The sequence below is a fragment of the Lithobates pipiens genome, unplaced genomic scaffold (assembly GCF_037356315.1).
Source record: "Lithobates pipiens isolate NorthernLeopardFrog02 unplaced genomic scaffold, aLitPip1_a1.2 Scaffold_18, whole genome shotgun sequence".
Taxonomy (NCBI): Eukaryota; Metazoa; Chordata; class Amphibia; order Anura; family Ranidae; genus Lithobates; species Lithobates pipiens.
In genome coordinates this window covers 343,989,035-344,011,689 of record NW_027507758.1, presented here as the reverse complement: position 1 = coordinate 344,011,689, position 22,655 = coordinate 343,989,035, and the positions used below count along the sequence as shown (strand labels likewise).

The following is a 22,655-nucleotide window of genomic DNA, read 5'->3' as shown; positions in this document are numbered from 1 at the left end:
GTTTTGGCAAGGTAAACTATATATCCAATCTTCAACACAGATGTATTTTAAGATCATAACACCTGACTCAATTTGGGGTCACACTCTCACTGTTTGTTTCTATATTTATGTATCAGTTTAAACGAGAACTAGCAAGTTGAGTGTTATACCCTTCGAAAATTAGAAGCGACATGATGAAAAAACCCTGGCATCTAAAAATCAGGCACCCGTTTTAGGTGTGCTTGCACTTTTAAGCACCTTGTTGTTTCCTTGAGTCTTTGCTGCTATTCTACTTCTGGGTTAGGCCATATTCACATTGATGGTGGAGTTTTCAATGCCTCTGAAAAGCAATCTGCAGTGGTATCATCATTTTTATAGGGCAGCTGAGTGGAGGTTTGCTATTGTTCAGGAGGTGATCGAGCACCCCCCCCCCCCCCCTCAATCCCCAAGGCTTTTCTATTATCACAGTTTGTGAGTGGTTCTCAGGCTGAGAACTGCTCCAAAGAGCTGTCACTGTTCTTATATTATAGTCCCTTGCAGTATCTTTAGCTATTGCATGCATTGTTGGTGCCTTATTAATGGTTAATTTTTCACTGTTATTTGCATGCATGTTTCCCCAATTCTGGACTGCAAGTGCAGGTTAGTACTGCCAGGCAACCATGGCAAAGCATTCTGAGCAGCCGCCATTTTTCTTTTGAAATTTGTAGGTAGCTGGTCAACCTGTGAGACCTTAGGAATATTTAGACCTGTTTGATAGGACACCATGATGTGCTGAATGAAGTACCGTATTTATCAGCGTATAACACGCACCCCAAGTTTAGGTGGGAATTTTAAGGAAAAAAACTTTTTAAGGAAAAAACTTACATTTAAATACCCATCAATGCAGCCTTGTCCGGTGTCATTTGCAGCCTTGTCCGGTGTCATTTGCAGCCTTGTCCGGTGTCATTTGCAGCCTTGTCCGGTGTCATTTGCAGCCTTGTCCGGTGTCATTTGCAGCCTTGTCCGGTGTCATTTGCAGCCTTGTCCGGTGTCATTTGCAGCCTTGTCCGGTGTCATTTGCAGCCTTGTCCGGTGTCATTTGCAGCCTTGTCCGGTGTCATTTGCAGCCTTGTCCGGTGTCATTTGCAGCCTTGTCCGGTGTCATTTGCAGCCTTGTCCGGTGTCACTGCAGTTTAAATATGGCGCCGCCAAGATACGGAGCCGGTCCTATGTATCTCGGCTCCTCTCGCAGTCTTGCCCTATGATGGACATAACACAGGTCCAATGGCGGGACTTGGCGTGACTGAGTGGAGCCGAATGCCACCTATATACAATAGAGGTCGACCGATATGGGTTTTTCTCTGGCCGATGCCGATATTTAGAAATCATGGCGGCCGATAGCCGATATATGATGCCGATTTTTTTTTTGGGCCGATATGTTAGGCCGATTTTATTTTATTTATTTTTTTCCTTATTTATTTTATTTATTTTTTTTTTTTAATCCCCCTTGATCTAACACACCTTTCCCACTGGGGCGTTTTTGAGGCGCTTTTGGACTAAAAATAGCGCCTGTAAAGTGCCTGCAAAATGGCTCCCCTGCAGTCTGTGTGAAAGACAGAGTGCTTTCACACTGAGGCGATGCGCTGGCAGGATCTTAAAAAAAAAAAGTCCTGCAAGCAGCACGTTTGGAGTGGTGTATACCGCTCCTCCACCACTCCTGTCCATTGATATGATTGGGCACCACTGCCGAAGCGCATGCAGTGCAATGATTTGGCAGCAGTGCTTCATGGGCGCATTTAACCTCTTCCTTGGCCGCTAGCTGGGTTATATGTGCCCCACTAGCAGCCAAATAGCACCGCTAAAATGATGGTAAAGAGCCGCTAAAACTTGCGTTTTACCATCAACGCCTGCCCACTCCAGTGTGAAAGCAGTCTTCATAAGTGATACAGAAAATTTCTTACATTTAAACATTTATTAAACAAAACAAACCTCCAATCAGTTTACTTGTATGTATGATTTAGATAAAAAAAAAAAAAAAAAAAACATATATTAAAAACAGGTAGTCAAAACTTTTGGACAAAAAAAAAAAAATGGGCTAACTTTACTGTTTTTATTTTATTTTTATTTTTTTAAATAGTGTATTTTTTCCCCAAAAAATGCATTTGAAAGACCTCTGTGCAAATGCCGTGTGACATAAAATATTGCAACAACCGCTATTTTATTCCCTAGGATCTCTGCTAAAAAATATATATATAATTTTTGGGGGGTCTAAGTGATTTTCTGGCAGAAAATACAGGATTTTTACTTGTAAGCAACAAGTGTCAGAAAAGATTTAGTCTTTAAATGGTTAAACTGAGAACTTCTACACACAGAGATGACTTCATTCATTGAAGTGTAAACATTGTATCTTTCTGTTCTTTTCTTGGCAGCCTGCCCAGAGAGGAGGAAGACGTTTCTATGACGACTCAGGCAACTTACACTGACTTCTATTACAGAAGTCAATTCAAAGTCCCGCTGTAGTTCTAAATCGGCCTTTTATCAGCACAATCGGCCGATGCCAATTATTTAAAAAACGGCAAATATCGGCCGGCCGATATATTGGTCGACCTCTAATATACACATAGCCAAGTGTACTCGGCTTTGCTCACAGTTACGCCCAGTCCCTGTGCTATGTCCATCATAGGGCTGGACTGAGCGGAGCCAAGTACATGCGGCTATGTGTATTTCGGCGGCGATCGCTCCTCCACTCGCAATCAGCGGGGACTGGCGTATAACATGCACCCACGGTTTTCCCCTGATTTTAAGGGGGAAAAAGTGTGTGTTATATGCTGATAAATCTGGTAATTGAACCTGCCCAGCCCTTCTGCCATCTCTAAATATAAGAAAAGTGAAAAATTTCTGGTGCTCTTGCTTTATCGTTTGGGGGTTCTTGTCTAGTATAAATACATACAGTGGATGTAAAAATTCCACACAATTGGATTTAGGTATGGGCTCTGTCTGGACTATTCCTAAACTTTAATCGGCTGGTGAAGCCATTTCTTTTGTTGATTTGACTGTATGCTTTGGGTCGTTGTCATGCTGAAATACTCGTCATTTTCAGCTTTCTAGAAGACGGTTTTGTGCCAATATTGACTGGTATTTGGAACTGTTCATAATTCCCTCTCTTGACTAAGGCCCCTGCTTGCCGACCGGCTCGCACAGATACAAGTCCGCAGAAGGGCACGTACAAGCGCACGCTGTGAGCTCCGTGAGTGTGATCGCGAGTCCCGATGTCTGTGGGGATACCTGCGATCATCTCACAGAGGGTAAGAACGGGGAAATGCTGATGTAAATACGCATTTCCCCATTTTTAGTGACACTGATCACAGCTCCCAGTAATCGGGAATGATGCTCCAGTGTCAAGTCACACACAGCCCATCCCCCCACATTTAGAATCACTCCCTAGGACACACTTAACCCCTACAGTGCCACCGACTGCCAGTCACATTTACACAGTAATCAGTGCATTTTTAATTGCACTGATCACTGTTTAAATGTGGTCCCAAAATAGCACCAAAAGTGTCCGATCTGTCCGCCATAATGTTGCAGTCACGATAAAAATCGCTGATCGCTGCCATTACTGGTAAAAGAAGAAAACATTACTAAAAATGCCATAAAGCTATCCCCTATTTTGTAGACGTTATAACTTTTGCGCAAACCAATAAATAAACGCTTATTGAGATCTATTTTTTTTTTTTACCAAAAAATATGTAGAAGAATACGTATTGGCCTAAACTGGCCTAAACTGAGGAAAAAAAAATTTATATATTTTTTGGGGATATTTATTATAATAAAAAGTAAAAAATAATGCATTTTTTTCAAAATGTCTGTTTTTTTTTTTCATTTATAGTGCAAAAAATAAAAACCGCAGAGGTGATCAAATACCACCAAACGAAAGCTCTATTTGTGAGGGAAAAAAAAGGACGTCAATTTTGTTTGGAAGCCACGTTGCACGACCACGCAATTGTCATCTAAAGCAATGCAGTGCCGAATCCCAGAAAGTGCTCTAGTCTTTGGCCAGCCAAATGGTCCAGGGCTTAAGTGGTTAATGTGTTATCGCATGCCTTAACCAATTTTGTGTGGGCACCAGAATTTTCCTATCCTTCTACACTATTTTAATTTATTGCACAGAGGGCACTCAAAACAATGCCTATCTAGGGAAATCCCTTATGCTGCTTCACCTACCCTCTGGAGTTTAACTAGTTGGTTTATTTCCTTTGTCTATACCTTGTCTGTCCTAGCTTCCTTTCCTAGAAGGCAAGGGTTTAGTGGGACAAGTTTAGGCTTTTACCACTTTTCACTGTGGAGATAATTTGTTTTACTAATGGTAAGTTGTTGCTTCACCCCTTCTTTCCTTTTTAAGGTGGATGATTGGTGCCCTCCACATTGTTGAGGCTTGTTCTTTATATAGATACTCAATTCCTCATTTTGGGATTATCTGCCCTGATCTGGAATACCAGGATGATCTTTGGTGTCATTTGCTTGGTAAATGGCCTTACATTTTGGTTTATTCTCCAACAACAACATTCCATATCTGTTGGCTTGCTTATTGGCTCCCATATGTCCAAAACTGGCCTAAACTGAGGAAAAAATGTGTCCCTCGATGGATGATAAAGAAAATAAGATTTTTATTTCTTGAAGTGCATTGAGATACACAGGTCCCTCCAGGATATTGGCCTCATGCAGTGCTTGCTTTCAAAATAAAATCATGACCATTGGAGGTAGTTACACAGGTTCTTTCTTAATGTTTGTTTTGTCAGTGTCCAAACCTGCTGTAGGCAGCAATATAAGCCACATATTCAATACTTTCTATATAAACCTCTGTGTCCCTCAGTGGACTTCGTGAAACGGGTTGGTTTTGTGGTAAGTACAAAAATTTTATTTGATCAGCTTCCTGTAATCCTAAGTATCGCAGTAATAGGAGGTGTATGCAGCACTCTGTTTTGCTTTGCATAGTGCTGTCAGTCTAACACAGTGGAACTGCCTTCACTGGGATGCAGTAGGTGGATAATCCTCATCAGTTTGCAATTTCTCCTTCTTTGTCCATTCACAAACTGGGTGAGTCCTGGCGTACGCTGTATTGTTTTACTAGTGTAGTCTACAGGAAGGTCCAGGACTTGGCTATGCGTGACTGGTTAACAGGTCACATATGCAGTATAATTTTTAACTGCCTGGTGTCTTATACCTTCAAGAAGAAAAAAATTCTTCCACCTGGTATAAGGGACATATTTTATAATTCACGTATCATATATGTAGTATATGTATAAGCTAGGGAAAAAAAAAATCAATAGAATAATGAAGAAAACAAAAGGTAAGCTGTTGGCTCAGTTGAATTCTTTCAGCCCAGATGCTGGTGGTTTCTTACTGCTATACCTCCCATAATTGCATTTGCATATGCGCACAGATCACTTTAGTATGAATGTTAATGGAGCAGCCTTCGACCGGAACAATTGCGCAGTGGTTAGAATGTATCATTTGATGTGCTTGGCTAACTGTACAGTATAGAGACTAAAAGGTGCAAGAAGAATTTTGTTTTTTTTCCCCCCTTACCCAATACACCTGATATTAGGTACCTGCACATACCGGCAGCTGCTTTTAGTGCCATCCAGATATCAGACTTAGTGTTAACTAAACCCAGGACCCTGCATTCACTATATCTGATCTCAGTACACAGAAATGCAATTATTTTAGTAAATATAAACTGCTAAATACCTTTTCTCATCAGCAGTATATAGCATTCTTGTGTCTTCTATCACTGTCTGCTTAAAGCTTGTATGATAAGTTTTCATTCTAATCTGTCCTCTGAGGCTGCGGGACCCCTGACCCCCTGTCTGGACAGTGCTGATTGGCCCTGTGCTGATCACATGCACCCTCCCAAGAGAAAAAAAAAACTCTACCAGTACACACCAAGCTTGGCATGTGCAGAGCAACTCCACAGGCTCTGCCTTATCAGGAGATGGTTTGGGGACAGAAAAAGAAGGGGAGTATCAGAATAGACAGGATCAAACAGCCTTTTTACACAATGCAGAGGATTAACCCCTTTGGTTCCACACTGAGTAGAACAAGCATAATTTACTGCATATATATATATACATACACACACTGATTTTACTGTTGTGGGTTTAGTGACACTTAAATGCTGCCGTAACTACTGTTCAATTTCAGAAGGTCCTTGTTTTAAAAACATTTCGTTATCAAATCTTTGTATCCGACGTTATGAGCAATTTGCAAATGGATAGCTTTTGTGAAATTTGGACGTCAATCATTTGTTGAACATGATGTGCAGCAAATTATATTTTATTGGGTGACTATCATTTTGACTTGTTTTTTAGTGTTCTACAACAAAATGAAGTGCTCCCAGCCTAATTTTGTCTTCTTACAGTTGCCTTATTTCTTCATGTGTCAGAAGTGTTGTTTGGTTTGTATTTCAACCTTCTGATTGAAAGCTTTATTAGCCAAGAGTGGAATCGATGAAAATGTATATCTATTCTAAACCTTGTACTGACAATTATAGCTACATCCATTCATTACCATTGTGTTTACGTTAGTAGAACGCTCAGCCAGCTCTTCAAGAGCATCGCAAGACACTTTGGTCTGCAGCAGAAATAAGTATAATGAAGATAGAATGTCTTCTTCTTTTTTTTTTTTTTTTTTTTTTTTTTTTTTTTTCTTTTAGACATCTCAAAACCTTTAATTGCCCAGCTAGGTTAAAGGGCATCGCTCCGCTCTTTCAATGCCCTTTTACTCCCTGGGATTTTTTTTTGTTGTTTTTCTTGAGCTCTTTGTTGCAAAGCCAGTGTCATGGCTTGACAAGCTTAGTTTACCAGTCAAGCCCTCCACCTGTCTCCTCCTTGGAGATGGTGACCTTCAGCTTATTCTTAATTATCAGATAATGCCAAGTTTCTTAAGATGGTCTCCGAGAAACCTTCAGAAACACATATCCTTGAAATATGGTCTTAATAAGAAGCAAAGCATTGTAGGAGTACATGTGCTGCATTTAGAGGCTGAATCTCTACTATGCTGCTTAGATTCAAGCTACTGCCCTTGTTCCACTGCATGTGCTGTGTCAAAAATACAGCAAAAAATGTAAATGTATATAGCTTTCAATGCTGCCGAAATGGAATTGCCTTTAAAATTAACCTATTATGGTCCTCTAAAGCAGTGGTCATCAACCCTGTCCTCAGGGCCCACTAACAGGCCAGGTTTGCAAGATAACTGAAATACATCACAGGTGATATCATTTTCTGCTCAGTGATTGCAGTATTCTAGTCTGCATCTCTCCAAGGTAATACATAAAACCTGGCCTGTTAGTGGGCCCTGAGGACAGGGTTGATGACCACTGCTCTAAAGTACTCGCCCAGCATGAGTCGGAAAAGCTTGAATCGTTAACGCGTGATTTTGTTTCGAACCCCACACTGGCGAACGCCGCAGCGCTCAAACTCCAAACACGTATTCTATATCAACTGCACTTCGAGCAAGCCAGGCGAAAACACTTTTTTTCGAAGCAGCGTATTTTTGAACAGGGAGAAAGGGCGGGCAAGCTTCTGGCGTACCTGGCTCACCAGGATGCCAGGCCGCCAGTTGTGGCATCCCTACTGGACGCGAATAATGTCCTCATCTCAGACCCGGTAACCTTTTCCCGAAATGTTTCGGCAATATTATGGGGATCTGTATACCTCCCGCGTAGAGGTTACAGTGCAGGAGACCCGGGCATTTCTACAGGATGTACCATTTCTGCAGCTATCAGCAGCTCAGGCCGCTGAGTTGGAGCTTCCTATTACTAGGGAGGAGGTGGAGGCCGCAATCTCATCCTTGGCAGCCTCCAAGGCCCCGGGACAAGGCGGTTACCACTAGACTTTTATGCAGCCTACTCTGAGGTGTTAGCCCCTGAACTTTTAAGCCTGTATAACTCTTTATTCAAATCTGAGTCCCTCCCCGATACCCTTCGCCAGGCGAGGATCGTCGTTCTCCCAAAGCCAGGAAAGGACCCCCATTTCCCTGAATCATACCGTCCGATCTCCCTGCTACAGGTGAATGTAAAAATATTAGCCAAAATACTAGTGTCCCGGTTGAATCCATTTATATTATCCCTGATCCACCCTGACCAAACAGAGTTCATGCCTGGTAAGAACACGGCAACCTCCAAGCTTGTCATGAAATGGTAGGAACTAGGGCCTTGATAGCGTTGGATGCAGCTAAGGCATTCGACTCCGTGGAGTGGGAGTATTTCTGGGAATGCCTTAGGCGCTTCGGGTTTGGTCCCAACTATGTAAAATGGGTTAGAGTGCTGTACTTTTCCCTGGAGGCTCGAGTGGCGGTAAACGGGCAGCTGTCAGACCCCTTGCCCCTGGGGCGGGGGACTAGACGGGTGCCCATTGTCCCCGCTCCTCGATGCCTTGGCAGTGGAGCCGCTTGCTGCTTCTCTGAGCCAAGGTAGACATTCAGGGGCTCCGGATGGGCTCACTATTGGAGACGGTGAGCATGTATGCGGACGACATGCTCCTGTATTTGGCAGATGAGGGGCCGTCCCTGCGGGCAGCTCTCAGATTTTCACTCTTACTATATTGCAGCCCAGCTTTCCTATTGCTACCACTTACAGAAGTCAGACGGACCCAGATACCAGGCATTGACCTGTGGGCGACCTTACAGCTATGCTCACTCCCCCCTTCAGGTACTATTTCGGGGTAGAGAGAATAGTAGGAGAGTGAGGGACAGTAATCTTTTACTAGACCAACACAGACGCATATGGGACATTGCAGAGAGGATGACCGGGGCAGACTGGGTGCATTCACATACCCCATTGTGGCATAACCCCCAATTGGGGGAACTCCAATCGCTACCAGGTATAGGCCTGTGGGCTTCCAGGGGCATAGTATACTTGCACCAGGTCATCACCCCCTTAGGCGTGCACAGTTTTCAGACGCTACAGGGGGAATTTGGGATCCCCTTGCATATGATCTTCCGGTGTACGCAACTTGCCCATGCCCTTCGGGCTCAATATGCGGACAGATTCCCAAACCCCCAAGCATTGTCCCTGGTAGGTGTCATAGTGAGGGAAGATCCTACTAATCTGATATCCACCATATATAACCTCCTCAGGGCACGCTCAGTAACCAGGATTGCTGATGTAGCAAAGCATAGGTGGGAAGAGGAGATGGGCCCGCTGGAGAATGAGGATTGGGAGGAGGTCCTTACGTATGTTAAGCTAGTCTCTCCTAAGCTATCAGATAGACAGGTTAACCCAATTATATATTTTACACAAATCATACCTCACGCCAGCAAGAATCCATAAATCTAAAGCCTCTCTGGACCCGCGGTGTCCGCGGTGTGAGGGCCACCCATGTATATTTTACCACTTACCGGATGTTCAGGCATTTTGGCTGCGAGTCATTCAGTTCCTACATGACCACATGGGTTCTCCCTTACAGATAGACCCTAAAACGTGTCTCTTGGGTTTCTTGACAGATACACGAGACTCTGTGAAGTGCTAGAAAGCTAATTGCCAAGCTATGGTTGTGCTCTGTGCCTCTCACAGTCAGGGCATGGATTACGGAGGTGAATATACCATTACCCTTAAAGGTAGTCTATGCACACAGGGGATGCCCTAACAAGTACAACAGAATCTGGGATGGGTGGCTTAACAATCCAGATGCCTGCATAGATTAATTTCACCAAATCACAATGTGACGCTTGGCGTAGCTACAGTTACAGGATCACCTTGGGTTATATTCTGCAGTGTGATTGGGAGGGATGTTAGCTTGGATGGCGGGGAGTGGGGGTGGGGTCTGGGGACATTGCTTGAGCACATACGGACTTGTATATGTATGGTGCGCAACCCCTGGGTGTGGTCGTATTCATTTTGTCCATCTGGTAGATGCACGGGGTGTATGAACGGGGGCCGGATAGGGTAAGCATGCACATTATATGACAAACAGAAAATGTAAACAAATTGGGTATACTGTATGTTTATTACGTGATCTTCATCCTCTGTTTTTGATGGCATATGTATATTGAACTTTGATCTGTTATTCTCATTACCAATAAACTCGTTGTTTATAAATAAAAAAAAAATTAACGTATTATGAGAGAAATCGTGAGGCTGTCGTTGCTGATCTCTATTTAGAACAAGTTTACAAATAAGGGCTTTTCTCAGACCTTCTTAGGTAGCCTATACACTGTGATCATTTCTTTCCTAAAACCACGGGTTGCAGGAAAGAAATTTGCACAAATCCCCCATCAACACAGACGGTGCTGACAGGTGAATTGACAATTACGTGATTAGCTGCTATAGCCGCTAGCGATATCCAGCAGGCTGGTTGTACCCAAGTTAATCGATCAACTTGGTACATTCAGCCTGCCCATTAATGATTCAAAATGGGCATTGCTGGCATTAATCAGCCTGTTTAGGGTCATTGTCTCAGAACGTATTGAAGCTGGTAAGTCAGCAGAGCAGCCAGATAACTTTCTTTTTTATGAAGAGGTTGGCAATAGCAGGCCCCATGTTTTATCTCATGGCAACTATCTACATTTTGGATACATTAGGTGTTTAGAGAATGGATAAACTCATGGCAATTTCCTTTTTATCTGTGTCCCATTGGAAGGATGGCAATTAATGCTTTGTTTTTGTAACTCTTGTTTAATACCTGTGGTAATAGTATTCATTTAAATTCATTTTTTCAATTCCAATGGTTTTATTTTTTTTCTTTTGTTTTTGTGCTGCTCAACCTTCCTCTTTTTTTGCTTAAAAAAAAAAAAAACTATAAAGAACTGTGGGTGGTGCTGCAATGGTCACCTTTTTCATATGGCTTAAAATTTTTTGTTTTTTGCAAAAGGGAAAGAAAACGTTTCTTTAACCTCTTCATGTCTAAGCCTTTTTCTGACATTTCTCGCTTACAAGTTAAAATCTCAAACCCCCAAACATTATATGCGAACGGGGAGATGCCTATGTAAACTAGGCATTTCCCTGTTCTGCCTAGCAACATAACCGAGATCTACTGCTTCCTGTCATCGAGCAGTGATCTGTCATGTTCTAGTGAGACAATCCCCCCTACAGTTAGAATCACTCCCTAGGACACGCTTAACCCCTTGATTGCCCCCTAGTGTTTAACCCCTTTCCTGCTAGTGTCATTTACACAGCAATCGGTGCATTTTTATAGCACTGACCGCTGTATGAATGACAATGGTCCCAAAATAGTGTCAAAAGTGTCCGATGTGCCTGCCATAATGTTGCCGTCATGATAAAAATTGCAGCTCACTGCCATTACTAATAAAATAAAAATTTATAGAAATGCCATAATCTATCCCCCATTTTCTAGATGCTATTACTTTTGTGCAAACCAATCAATATATGCTTATTGTGATATATATATATATATATATATATATATATATATATATATATATATATATATATATATATTAATATATATAATTTTTTTTTTTTTGGGGGGGGGGGCATATTATAGCAAAAAGTAAAAAATTACTTTTTTTTTTTTCAAAATTGTCGCTCCTTTTTTGTTTATAGCGCAAAAAATACCACCAAAAGCAAGCTCAATTTATGGGGAAAATAAGGACATCAGTTTTGTTTGGGTGCAAAGTCGCACGACTGGGCAATTGTCAGTTAAATGCCGTATCGCGAAAATTGCTGTGGTCAGGAAGGGGGTAAATCCTTCTGGGGCTGAAGTGGTTAACTGGTTAATATCTGCTTTGGATTAGGTCACCACTATCCATACCTGCCATCCTATTTAGGACACTGAATTTGCATACTTTACCAGGGGTAGAGTAGGTTCAACTGTCTTAGGGTTAATTTATATGTTCTAACACATTTGCGTAAAAAAATTTTTTGGACATTAACAGCATACATATTTCATTGAAATAATGTTATAGCGCTTAGAAAGTATTTCTGTCAGATTTGTTTTGGAAATAACATTTACATAGACATGAGCCTATCAATTTACATCATGTGGTATTAGGCTCCATTCACACCTGATTTCAAATTGCTGCAAAACACGGGACACAATTGCGATGCCGTGACCTCTTAAAGGCACCTTAATTGTGCCACAGTATTGTCGCTCAAAAAGGAATATGAGATTTTGGGTGACAGTCGCACATTGCGATTCCAGCGTAATTTACCGTGCAACAATAGCAGCAAAATCATGGTGCAATTGAGGTGCCATAACAAGTAATTTTATTGCAAATGCGCCCCATGTTTTGCAGCGATTTGGAATGGCGGCAATTCCAGGTGGGAATGGAGCCTTAGAGGATGTGTTACTGTAGAGGGTATAGCCAGTGTAATGTGTAAATATTGTCACCAATCATTTCTTGGTCCTGTCATCTTTGTTTCCATTGCCTGCTTTAACAAAGAGACCTAGGCTGAAAGAGAAATCTAGAGATCTTCTGGTATAAAGTTTAAGACCACACATTTCTGCTCCCAGCACAATACAGTGCAGCTGTTCACTTGCCTGTGAAACCCAAGAGACGTGTATAGATGTGACAATTCTAGCTGCCTTCAGAGTGGCCTGGTAGGATGCTTGCAGGCTTGTCAACTTCACACCTGAAGATCTCTAGATGGGTGCACCTAGGTAAGCGTAGTGCACATCATTACTTACCTCACCCTCATCTAAGATTTTTCCATCCTCCAGTTTTTTAAGGGTAAAAATAAGCTTGTGCCCAATCTGAGAACATGGATCTTTTCATAAGGAACATATGACGATGTACTCACCTTACTATCCTCAATACAAACCTATAGTGTAAATATCATCTAAACAAAATTGTACCATTGGTTTCCTAATATGGCTATTCATAGATGTCTTGGCTATACTAGTTTTTACATCCTGTTCTAAAATGTTACCCTTGTGAATCACGAATGCTGACATATTCTTTTGTAACCTTATTTGTTAGAATTGCAATTGTATTTTATTTTTTTACCAGCATTTAAAAACCTAAAAATGGTTTCCGTTAAATTTGACTACCGCTACGTTTTAGTTGAAGAGTGATTATGTCACTGCCAGCATCTAAAATGGGTCAGGGGAGTTTATTTTGTACAGAGAACTGATTCATTATGTTGCAGTTAGTAATTGTATGTCTTTGGAGGTATCAGTTTGAACTGCATTATGTGCTAGAGAAGAGCCCGGAATGTGCTTCTACCAACTATTACACACTATATTAAATATACCAGGAAAAGATAAATGCTCCATTGCTTTCCCTTAAGTGCCTAATTAATGAATGCTTTGCTGCTTTTCACAGGTATTGAAAAAGGAGCCACAGTTAGAGGTTAAAGCTAGTCCAAAGAAAGCCCCAGAAATGACCATTGATCTTTTAGGACTTGGTAAGTAATAAATAATGAACACTCACCATTGTTGCTGTACAAAATGACTACAATGAAACCTTAGCAGAAGGGAGCATCAAGCCTTTATCTTCCATATGCCAACTGATATTGTTAGTTGGGCTTGTAAATGGCATGATTAAGTCTGCTGAGAGCCCTGTATTAAAGAAAATGTTTAATAAGGGGGCCTGTTTCTGTCAGCAGTGCTGTCTCCACCAAAATACCAGTAATGAGCTCCTTGGGGAAAGAAAAGCTATCAAAGTGATCTTCAAAGTCTTGTTGCATAACGACATTTTCACCATTTAAATATAACTTTTTTAATGTAAAGAAAAAGACACTGGGGCGGTTTTGTTGTACTTTTTTCAGTACATTTTTCGAAAAACCGTCATGTACTTTTGAGTGAGCCCTCTTTTCCATATTATGTTCTGAGCAGGTGTTTGTTGCTTTTATGCCCTTTACACGTGAGAGAGAATTCCTTTATTTTTACTTGCCTGTGTTAATAGAAAAATAACAGAGAGAACAAGGTCTTCCATTGTACAAAGATGTTCTCTTTTTGATAATTAGTATGTAAATGTGTACATGTCGTTTTAGTTTACTGTTGATATTGCAGTGGCTCATATACAGTCAGAGAATGCTATAAAATGGATTAGTATATTGGTAATCCCTTCACACCATATCTATTGGAAGCAGGGCCGTCTTTAATATTGATTGGGCCCTGGGCAAAAATTCTCTTGGGCCCCCCCAATAAAATTTCACTCTCTACCTGCTCTGAGACCTACAAGAAATAGCAGCTAGATTTAAAATCAGTTTACTATACTATACAGTATTACTGCTCACTGGTTGCTAGAGGTTACAGCACATCATCTCCTCATTGCAGGGGGGGGCGTGATATACATATGAATGCAACCTTTATTTACATATCAATGTCGCCGGCCACAGCTATTTGCTTATGAATGCTGCCGCTATTTACATATGAATGCTGGTTATTTACATGTAAACACAGGGTCTGCAGGTGAGTCATCTGTACACAACAATAAGGCAGAACTGGGAAGCATTAGTACCAGCGCTTCACATTGAGATATTGGGACACAGCACAGGGCTAAAACTTCAAGGGACAATGGAATTTAAACTGGGATAGTTGGCAAGTATGAGGCAGCTGCTTTGAGCCCTACAACTATGACAGGGCCCAGGGCAGCTGCCCCTTTTGCCCTGCCTTAAAGACGGCCCTGACTGGAAGTCAGTGGGGTTAAATTGGCCTGTTCTGTCTATGAATGGCTTTACATACTCAACATTGCATGGAAACTGGTAACCTTTTTTATTTGTAGCTGGAGCTGATTAGTCGTCTTTGTATATAGTCTTCTGTAACTGGCAGAGGTTTGGAGTCAGTGAATGAGCCTCTTCTTTGGCTTTTGGCACTGATTCAAAACACATATACAGTGGTAAGTGTGGTCTCCTATGATTTCAGTACAGCTTCTATATATGGACACTATGCAATCTATTTGCAGTATTGTAATTAGAACTGCATACAATGGAAGGCAGTTGCCCAATAAGTCGCATGAGAGGTGCTGGTCTTTCTGGTGTGTGTGTATATGTATATATATAATGTATATACCGTATTTATCGGCGTATAACACAACTTTTTTTTCCCCCTGAAATCAAGGGTGCATGTTATACGCCGATCCCCCGCTTTTGCTAACCCTTTCTGCCATTCTCTGTGGCTTCCGGGTATTTTCGGGCGTTCTCACCTATTTTCGGCCGCACTCTGCTGTTCTCGGCGGCTTTCGGAAAGCTGCAGAGAATAGCCGAGTGCGGCAGAAAAGACCCGAAAGCCGCCAAGAACTACCGAGCACCGCCGAGATATACACAGGACATCTGCTCTGTATCTCGGCGGCGCCATTTTTAAATGGCAAAGACACTGCGTGTGCGTTGATCGGCATTTAAATGTAAGTTTTTTTCCATAAACTTCCCTCCTAAAGGTTTTTTTCTTTTAAATTCCCTCCTAAACTTGGGCTGCGTGTTATACTCCGGCACGTGTTATACGCCGATAAATACGGTGTATATATGTGTGTGTGTGTGTATATATATATATGTATGTATGTATGTATGTATGTATGTATGTATGTATGTATGTGTGTGTGTGTGTGTGTGTGTGTGTGTGTGTATTATATATATATATAATGGCTTGGTGTAACAACGTTCTCCCTGTGGCCACTAGGGGTGCACGCCCTCTGCTTGGTCATCGCCGGGCTTCCGCGATCGCTCGGGGCACATGGAGAACCGGGATCTGTGTGTGTAAACAGTTTCCAGTTCTCTGAGGGGAGACATGACAGATCGTCTGTTAAAAAACACAGATGTGATCAAATGGCAGCAAAAGAAAGCTCTATTTGTGGGAAAAAAAAGGACCTCAATTTTGTTTGGGTGTAACGTCGCACGGCCGCGTAATTGTCAGTTAAAGCGATGCAGTGCCGAATCACAAAGTGTTCTGGTCAGGAAGGGGGTAAAATCTTCCGGGGCTGAACCGGTTAAAAAACCCCAACACTGGTGCCAGACGCCATAATACCCCCCCCCCCCCCAACGCAGGTATCAGAAGATGCATAAATACCCCCTAGCATTGATGTCAGTGGGCATCATAATAACCCCCAACACTGGTATCGGAGGACGCATTAGTAACTCCAAGCATTGAAGCCAGTGGATGCATTAATAATCGATAGCACAGGTGTCAGTATTAATGTCCCCCTCTCCTACATTCGTGGATAGTGGCATTGAAATGTAACCCCTCCCATGACCCCTAATGTGGGGGGAGGGAGTTAACTTTCACTGACATTACCACAAATGCAGAAGTGGGTGGTGGGTTAAAATTTGCCATGAGTTCCAATGCATGTGGGAGGGTTAACTTTCACTACCACTGATTCCCCCCCCCCCTCCACCACCACCTGCATTGGTGGACATGGCAATGCTAACCCCTTCCTCAATTTCACCCTGTTCCAGTCCCATTGTCCTAACGCTATGGTGCTGGACAGGGAGTCGGAACAATGAAACAAGTAGTTAGCTCAGCTTACCTCAGCACACACTTGCTCCTGTTCACATTTCCCTCTTTCAGGAGTGCAGGCAGGCATGCGGACAGGTGGGCGGTTCATGCAGATGAGCGGGTGAGCTGTTCAGACAGATGGACAGGCGATTAGTCAGGTCAGCAGGTGGACGATTCAGGCAGCTGGGCGGGATCTAAGAAGATTGCTGCATCCCCATACCGTCCACACAACAAGCAGTCAGAGCCTGAAACTGCTAGTCTCAGAGCTGGAGGGAGGGGGGACAGCAGCGTCACTCCCTTTTTGTTCAGGCAGCTGGACACTCAGTGTCACTTATCTGCTCTCAGCGCCTCCTCTCCACTCACCCCCAATTTTCTTTGCTACAATGTAAAGTAGTGAGTGTACAGCTTGTATAACAGTGTAAATTTGCTGTCCCCTCAAAATAACTCAACACACAACCATTAATGTCTAAACCGCTGGCAACAAAAGTGAGTACACCCCTAAGTGAAAATGTCCAAATTGGACCCAAAGTGTCAATATTTTGTGTGGCCACCATTATTTTCCAGCACTGCCTTAACCCTCTTGTGCATGGAGTTCACCAGAGCTTCGAAGGTTGACACTGGAGTCCTCTTCCACTCCACCATGATGACATCACAGAGTTGGTAATGTTGGAGACCTTGCGCTCCACCACTTTCTGTTTGAGGATGTCCCACAGATGCGCAATAGGGATTAGATCTGGAGACATTCTTGGCCAGTCCATCACTTTTACCCTCCGCTTCTTTAGCAAGGCAGTGGTTGCCTTGAAGGTGTGTTTGGGGCCGTTCTCATGTTCGATTACTGCCCAGCGGCCCAGTCTCCGAAGGGAGGGGGATCATGCTCTGCTTCAGTATGTGACAGTACATTTTGGTATTCATGGTTCCCTCAATGACCTGTAGCCTCTCAGTGCCAGCAGCACTCATGCAGCCCCAGACCATGATACTCCCACCACCATGCTTGACTGTAGGCAAGACGCACTTGTCTTTGTACTCCTCACCTGATTGCCGCCACACGCATTTGACAACATCTAAACCAAATAAGTTTATCTTTGTCTCATCAGACCACAGGACATGGTTCCAGTAATCCATGTCCTTAGTCTGCTTGTCTTCAGCAAACTGTGGGATTTCTTGTTCATCATCTTCAGAAGAGGCTTCCTTCTGGGAGGACAGCCATGCAGACCAATTTGATGCACTGTGCAGCGTATGGTCTGAGCACTGACAGGTTGACCCCCACCCCTTCAACCTCTGAAGCAATGCTGGCAGCACTCATACATCTATTTCCAAAAGACAACCTCTGCATATGGCACTGAGCATGTGCACTCGGCTTCTTTGGTCAACCACAGCAAGACCTGTTATGAGTGGAACCTGTCCTGTTAAACCCCTGTATGGTCTTGGCGACCGTGCTGCAGCTCAGTTTCAGGGTCTTGGCTATATTCTTATAGCCTAGGCCATCTTTATGTAGAGCAACAATTCTTTGCCATGAGGTACCATGTTGAACTTCCAGTGACCATTATGAGAGTGAGAGCGATACCACCAAATGTAACACACCTGCTCCCCATTCACACTTAAGGCCTTGTAATGAGTCACATGACATTGAGGAGGAAAAATTGCTAATTTCGACAATTTCACTTACGGGTACGCTCACTTTTGTTGCCAGCGGTTCAAGGCTTCCGGTGCCCACATCACTGAACCGTAGGTGAGTATCTGTTTACAAAAAATCAGCAGCTACACTTTTTGTAGCTGCTGACTCTTAATAAACTTACAAATGATTGGAACTCCAATATATAGAGAATGATGGAATAAAATGTATACAGTATCTCACAAAAGTGAATACACCCCTCACGTTTTTGTAAATATATCTTTTTAACCACTTGCCTACTAGGCACTTAAACACCCCTCCTGCCCAGACCAATTTTCAGCTTTCAGTGCTCTCGCACTTTGAATGACAATTACTCAGTCATGCAACACTGTACCCAAATGAATTTTTTGTCCTTTTTTTTCCCACAAATAGAGCTTTCTTTTGGTGGTATTTGATCACCTCTGGGGTTTTTATTTTTTTCACTATAAATGAGAAAAGACCGAAAATTTTGAAAAAAAAACACATTTCTTTGTTTCTGTGACAAAATTATGCAAATTATTAATTTTTCTTCATAAATTTTGGCCACAATTTATACTGCTACATATCTTTGGTAAAAATAACCCAAATTAGTGGATATTATTTGGTCTTTGTGAAAGTTAGAGAGTCTACAAGCTGTTGTGCGAATCATACAAAATTGATCACATCTGATGTACTGGTGGACCATCTCACTTCTTGCGACCCGAACAAGTCAGGAAAGTACAAATACCCCCCAAATAACCCCTTTTTTGGAAAGTCGTCATTCCAATGTATTTAGTAAGAGGCATGGTGAGCTTTTTGATGTCATTTTTCCCACAATTCTTTGCAAAATTAAGATTTTTATTTTTTTTTCACAAAATTGTCATTGTAATAGGTTATTTCTCTCACATGGTATGTGTATACCACAAATGACACCCCAAAAAAATTCTGCTACTCCTCCTGAGTATTACAATACCACATGTGTGGGACTTTTTCACAGCCTGGCCACATAGAGAGGCCCAACATGCAAATTACACATCTAACTTGTTGACTACCTATTACACTTTTGAAGGCCCTGGAGCACCAGGACAATGACACGTGTTACTGATGACAGATGGCACTGATGACAGGTGGCACTGATGACAAATGGCACTAATATGTGGCACCGATGATGTGTGACACTGACAGGTGGCACTGACAGGTGGCACTGACAGGTGGCACTGACAGGTGGCACTGACAGGTGGCACTGACAGGTGGCACTGACAGGTGGCACTGACAGGTGGCACTGACAGGTGGCACTGACAGGTGGCACTGACGCGTGGCACTGACGCGTGGCACTGACGCGTGACACTGACGCGTGGCATTGACGAAGCGTGACACTGATAAGTGACATTGACGAAGCGTGACACTGATAAGTGACATTGACGAAGCGTGACACTGATAAGTGACATTGACGAAGCGTGACACTGATAAGTGACATTGACGAAGCGTGACACTGACGACAGGTGGCACTGACGACAGGTGGCACTGACGACAGGTGGCACTGGGGGCGCGGATGGCACTTTTTTTACTTTTTTTTTTTTTTTATTTACGGCTGCTGCAGCCGTTCATCTCTCCCTGTCTGTGTGAGGAGGTAGAGCGGCGCTGAGAGATGATCTCATATGTTTACAGCGCGATCGGCATGTCCAGTGAGAGATGATCTCATATGTAAACGGCCGCTGTGATAGGCCGTTTACAGCGATCTGTGACTGTCTGTGTCCGAGGGACACGGCCAGCACAGAACTTCCCTGATGCACGCCCGCGGCAGCGCGCAGAGAGGAAGTAAACAGGACGACGTCCAGGGACGGCCTCCCGGCAGGTAGCGTCCGCTCTGTAGCCGTCTTTCGGCTATAGGGCGGGCGAGAAGCGGTTAATGTGGCAACACTGAAAAAATGACACTATGCAAAATCGTAAAGTAGTGAGTGTACAGCTTGTATAATAGTGTAAATTTGCTGTCCCCCTCAAAATAACTCAACACTTAGCCATTAATGTCTAAACCACTGGCAACAAAATTGGCCATTCAGCCCTATGGAGCAGCGGATGTAAGCAGTCCACTGACATCTGCCGGTATCCAATCCGATTCTGTCCGTGAAATCCATACGGATGGAAACCCCATTTCCCATCCATCTGGAGAATCGGATGGGATTGAATGAAAACGGACATACGTTTTAATCCGATCTTCATAGAGGACAGTGGGGCTCTGCCAAGTGTGTCTCGGCACAGTGAGCGGAGATGGACCTGTCATCTGCCTGCTTAGTGGGGATCAGTGGATTGATCCCCGCTGAGCAAAGCCGAGTCCATACACGGACCAGCCTGTGTGAAAGGACCCTTAGTCTTTTGGCTGTGGATGCTTTGATGAAGAGTCTTACAAATTCTTACAGGATGAGTTTGTTCTTGAGGAACCACACTCGATTGATTTATCTTCCAGGCTTAAGAATAACATATCTGCTTCTATTGATGCCATGAGAGCCACTTTTTAGAATCAAACAGTCCTTTGCTTTTATTAACCACTTCAGTACTGGGCACTTTTACCCCCTTCCTGCCCAGGCCAATTTTCAGCTTTCAGCACTGTTGCACTTTAAATGACAATTGGCAGGTCATGCAACACTGTACCCAAATAAAAATTTAATTTTTTTTTTTTCACACAAATAGAGCTTTCTTTTGGTGCTATTTTAATCACCACTAGGTTTTTTATTTTTTGCTCAAAAAAAAAAACACAAAAAACTAGCATTTTGAAAAAGATTAAATTTTTTCTTGGTTTTTGTCTGAAAATGTTATAAAGTAATTATTCTCCTTCACTGATGTGCACCGATAGGCTCCACTTGTGGATGCTGATGTGAAGGCACTAATATGCCACACTGAAAGGCAGCCCTGACTGTCTTCACTGTGTTCCATGGTATATCTAATGTGAGGAAACACCTACTGGAACAGCTGAACTTTATTTGAGGTTAATCAGAGGCACTTCAAATGATGGCAGGTGTGTACTGATGCCTATTTAACATGAATTTGAATGTGATTGCTTAATTCATAACACAGCTACATGCTCAGTTATAAGAGGATGTGCACACTTATGCAACCACATTTTAGTTTTTCTCTCCACCCCCCCAAAGATTTCAGTTAGTTTTTCAATTGAGTTGTACAGTTTTATTTTTTTCATTCATCATGGGCCACAGAGTTAGGCTAATATTCATTACCGACTGGATTATACGCCATCTCTAGGTGAATGGACACTGGTAGACCAAAGGTCTTTAGGCGGGAAATGATCCCCCTATATAATCCCTACCATACAGGAAATACATCAATTCTTAAATGAATCAAGGGATTGACTGATCAGATCCATTTGACACAGGCTCTATATGCTTAGATAAATGGTATCCGAGCCTCGCAAAGAAGACGCAAGATCCTGCAAGGTTTTGTCCGTAATGTGACCCTCGGATGCTGGACCCTGTCAAGTGGAATCCTGGACACCACAGTGCTAAGGCATTCCTGTAGGGTGCTGTACAGGTCCAAGGGAGTGGGCCCTAAACATGAAGAGTACCCAGTCCTTGAAGGTCCTCAAGTGACAGAAACCCGCTGTGATGGGTGAAGATTGGGCTCTTAGTTTCTAAGCTGCCTTGCACCTGAGTGGGTAAGTGAAACCCCCTTATTTACTTATTGTGGGGTGTCCCAGTGATTGTAACAATCACACTAGCTAGAGGCTGGACACCTGTGTGGGATGACCATACAGAGGAGTTTTGGGCTAGCTGTGGGTGTTTGCAAAGTGTACCTTTTTTTGCTTGTGTCTGTCTACTTATTTTTTTACTTGTATGATGGCGCACAATGGTGCGCCATTTTGCCTTTTGGTTCGCCATGGTGCACTTGCATTCACAAGAGTGCTGCTGTGCTCAGCAGTTTGTTTGGCCATGGCGAACAGAACTTCGCCATAGGCGGTATTTGCTGGGACCGCGTGCGCATGCATGCCCAGAACATCCTGGTGCACAGCCAGCTTATTTAAGCTAAGTCAAGCTTGCGGTGTTTCCAGAAGGCAGCTGTGGGCCACAGTGCAGGTACTTGCAGCGGTTCATTTCTCCTTACCCGGGTCACGTGAGTAACCAGGTGTTGCTTGGCAGGCTAAGGTACTTAGCAGGATTGTTGCATAGGGGCTTGCTGAGCCCTATCAAAGGGTCTCCCTTCCGAGGTGTGTTAATGCTACACCCAGGTACTCTTTTTATGTCTTGTAAATGTCTTCAGAAAAGTCGTCAATAGTTCCTGATGAACCTAGTTGTATTCCTAGTGTTGCATCCCCTGAAAGACCACAGTCTTTTGTGCAATCTGGGCTGCTGCACCTATCTGATATTGTGCCTACAGTCAATGCTGCTGCTTCACCCTTTATCACCAAGAATGAACCGTCCTCAGCCCTAGCCAGGTTAGAGCACAGGATTGCTGCCATGATTGCCTCCATCCCACAGGGTGGAAGGAAGCATGACAGATTCCCCTCCCTTGAGCCTCCTAGTTTGTAGCACGAATGGGTTGAGAATGGTGAAGAACTAAAAGCACAGGATTCTGTGGAGGGCCTGGCAGAGGAGTCGTCTTCTGAGCAATCTGGGCAAGAAGATATCCAGTTGGTGTCTGCCTCTCGGTCGCAGAGGCTTTTGATCCAG

At 43.1% G+C, this 22,655-nt stretch overlaps 1 protein-coding gene across 2 annotated transcripts in view; it reads left to right on the top strand.

Annotated features, from left to right (window-relative positions):
• SMAP1 (small ArfGAP 1) overlaps positions 1-22,655 on the top strand; it is a 453,919-nt gene that overhangs the window by 297,849 nt on the left and 133,415 nt on the right. For both annotated transcript variants that reach the window (XM_077487401.1, XM_077487402.1), the window contains one exon: positions 13,243-13,324. In XM_077487401.1, coding sequence (XP_077343527.1) covers positions 13,243-13,324 — 82 coding nt within the window. The remainder of the gene's footprint in view (positions 1-13,242; positions 13,325-22,655) is intronic.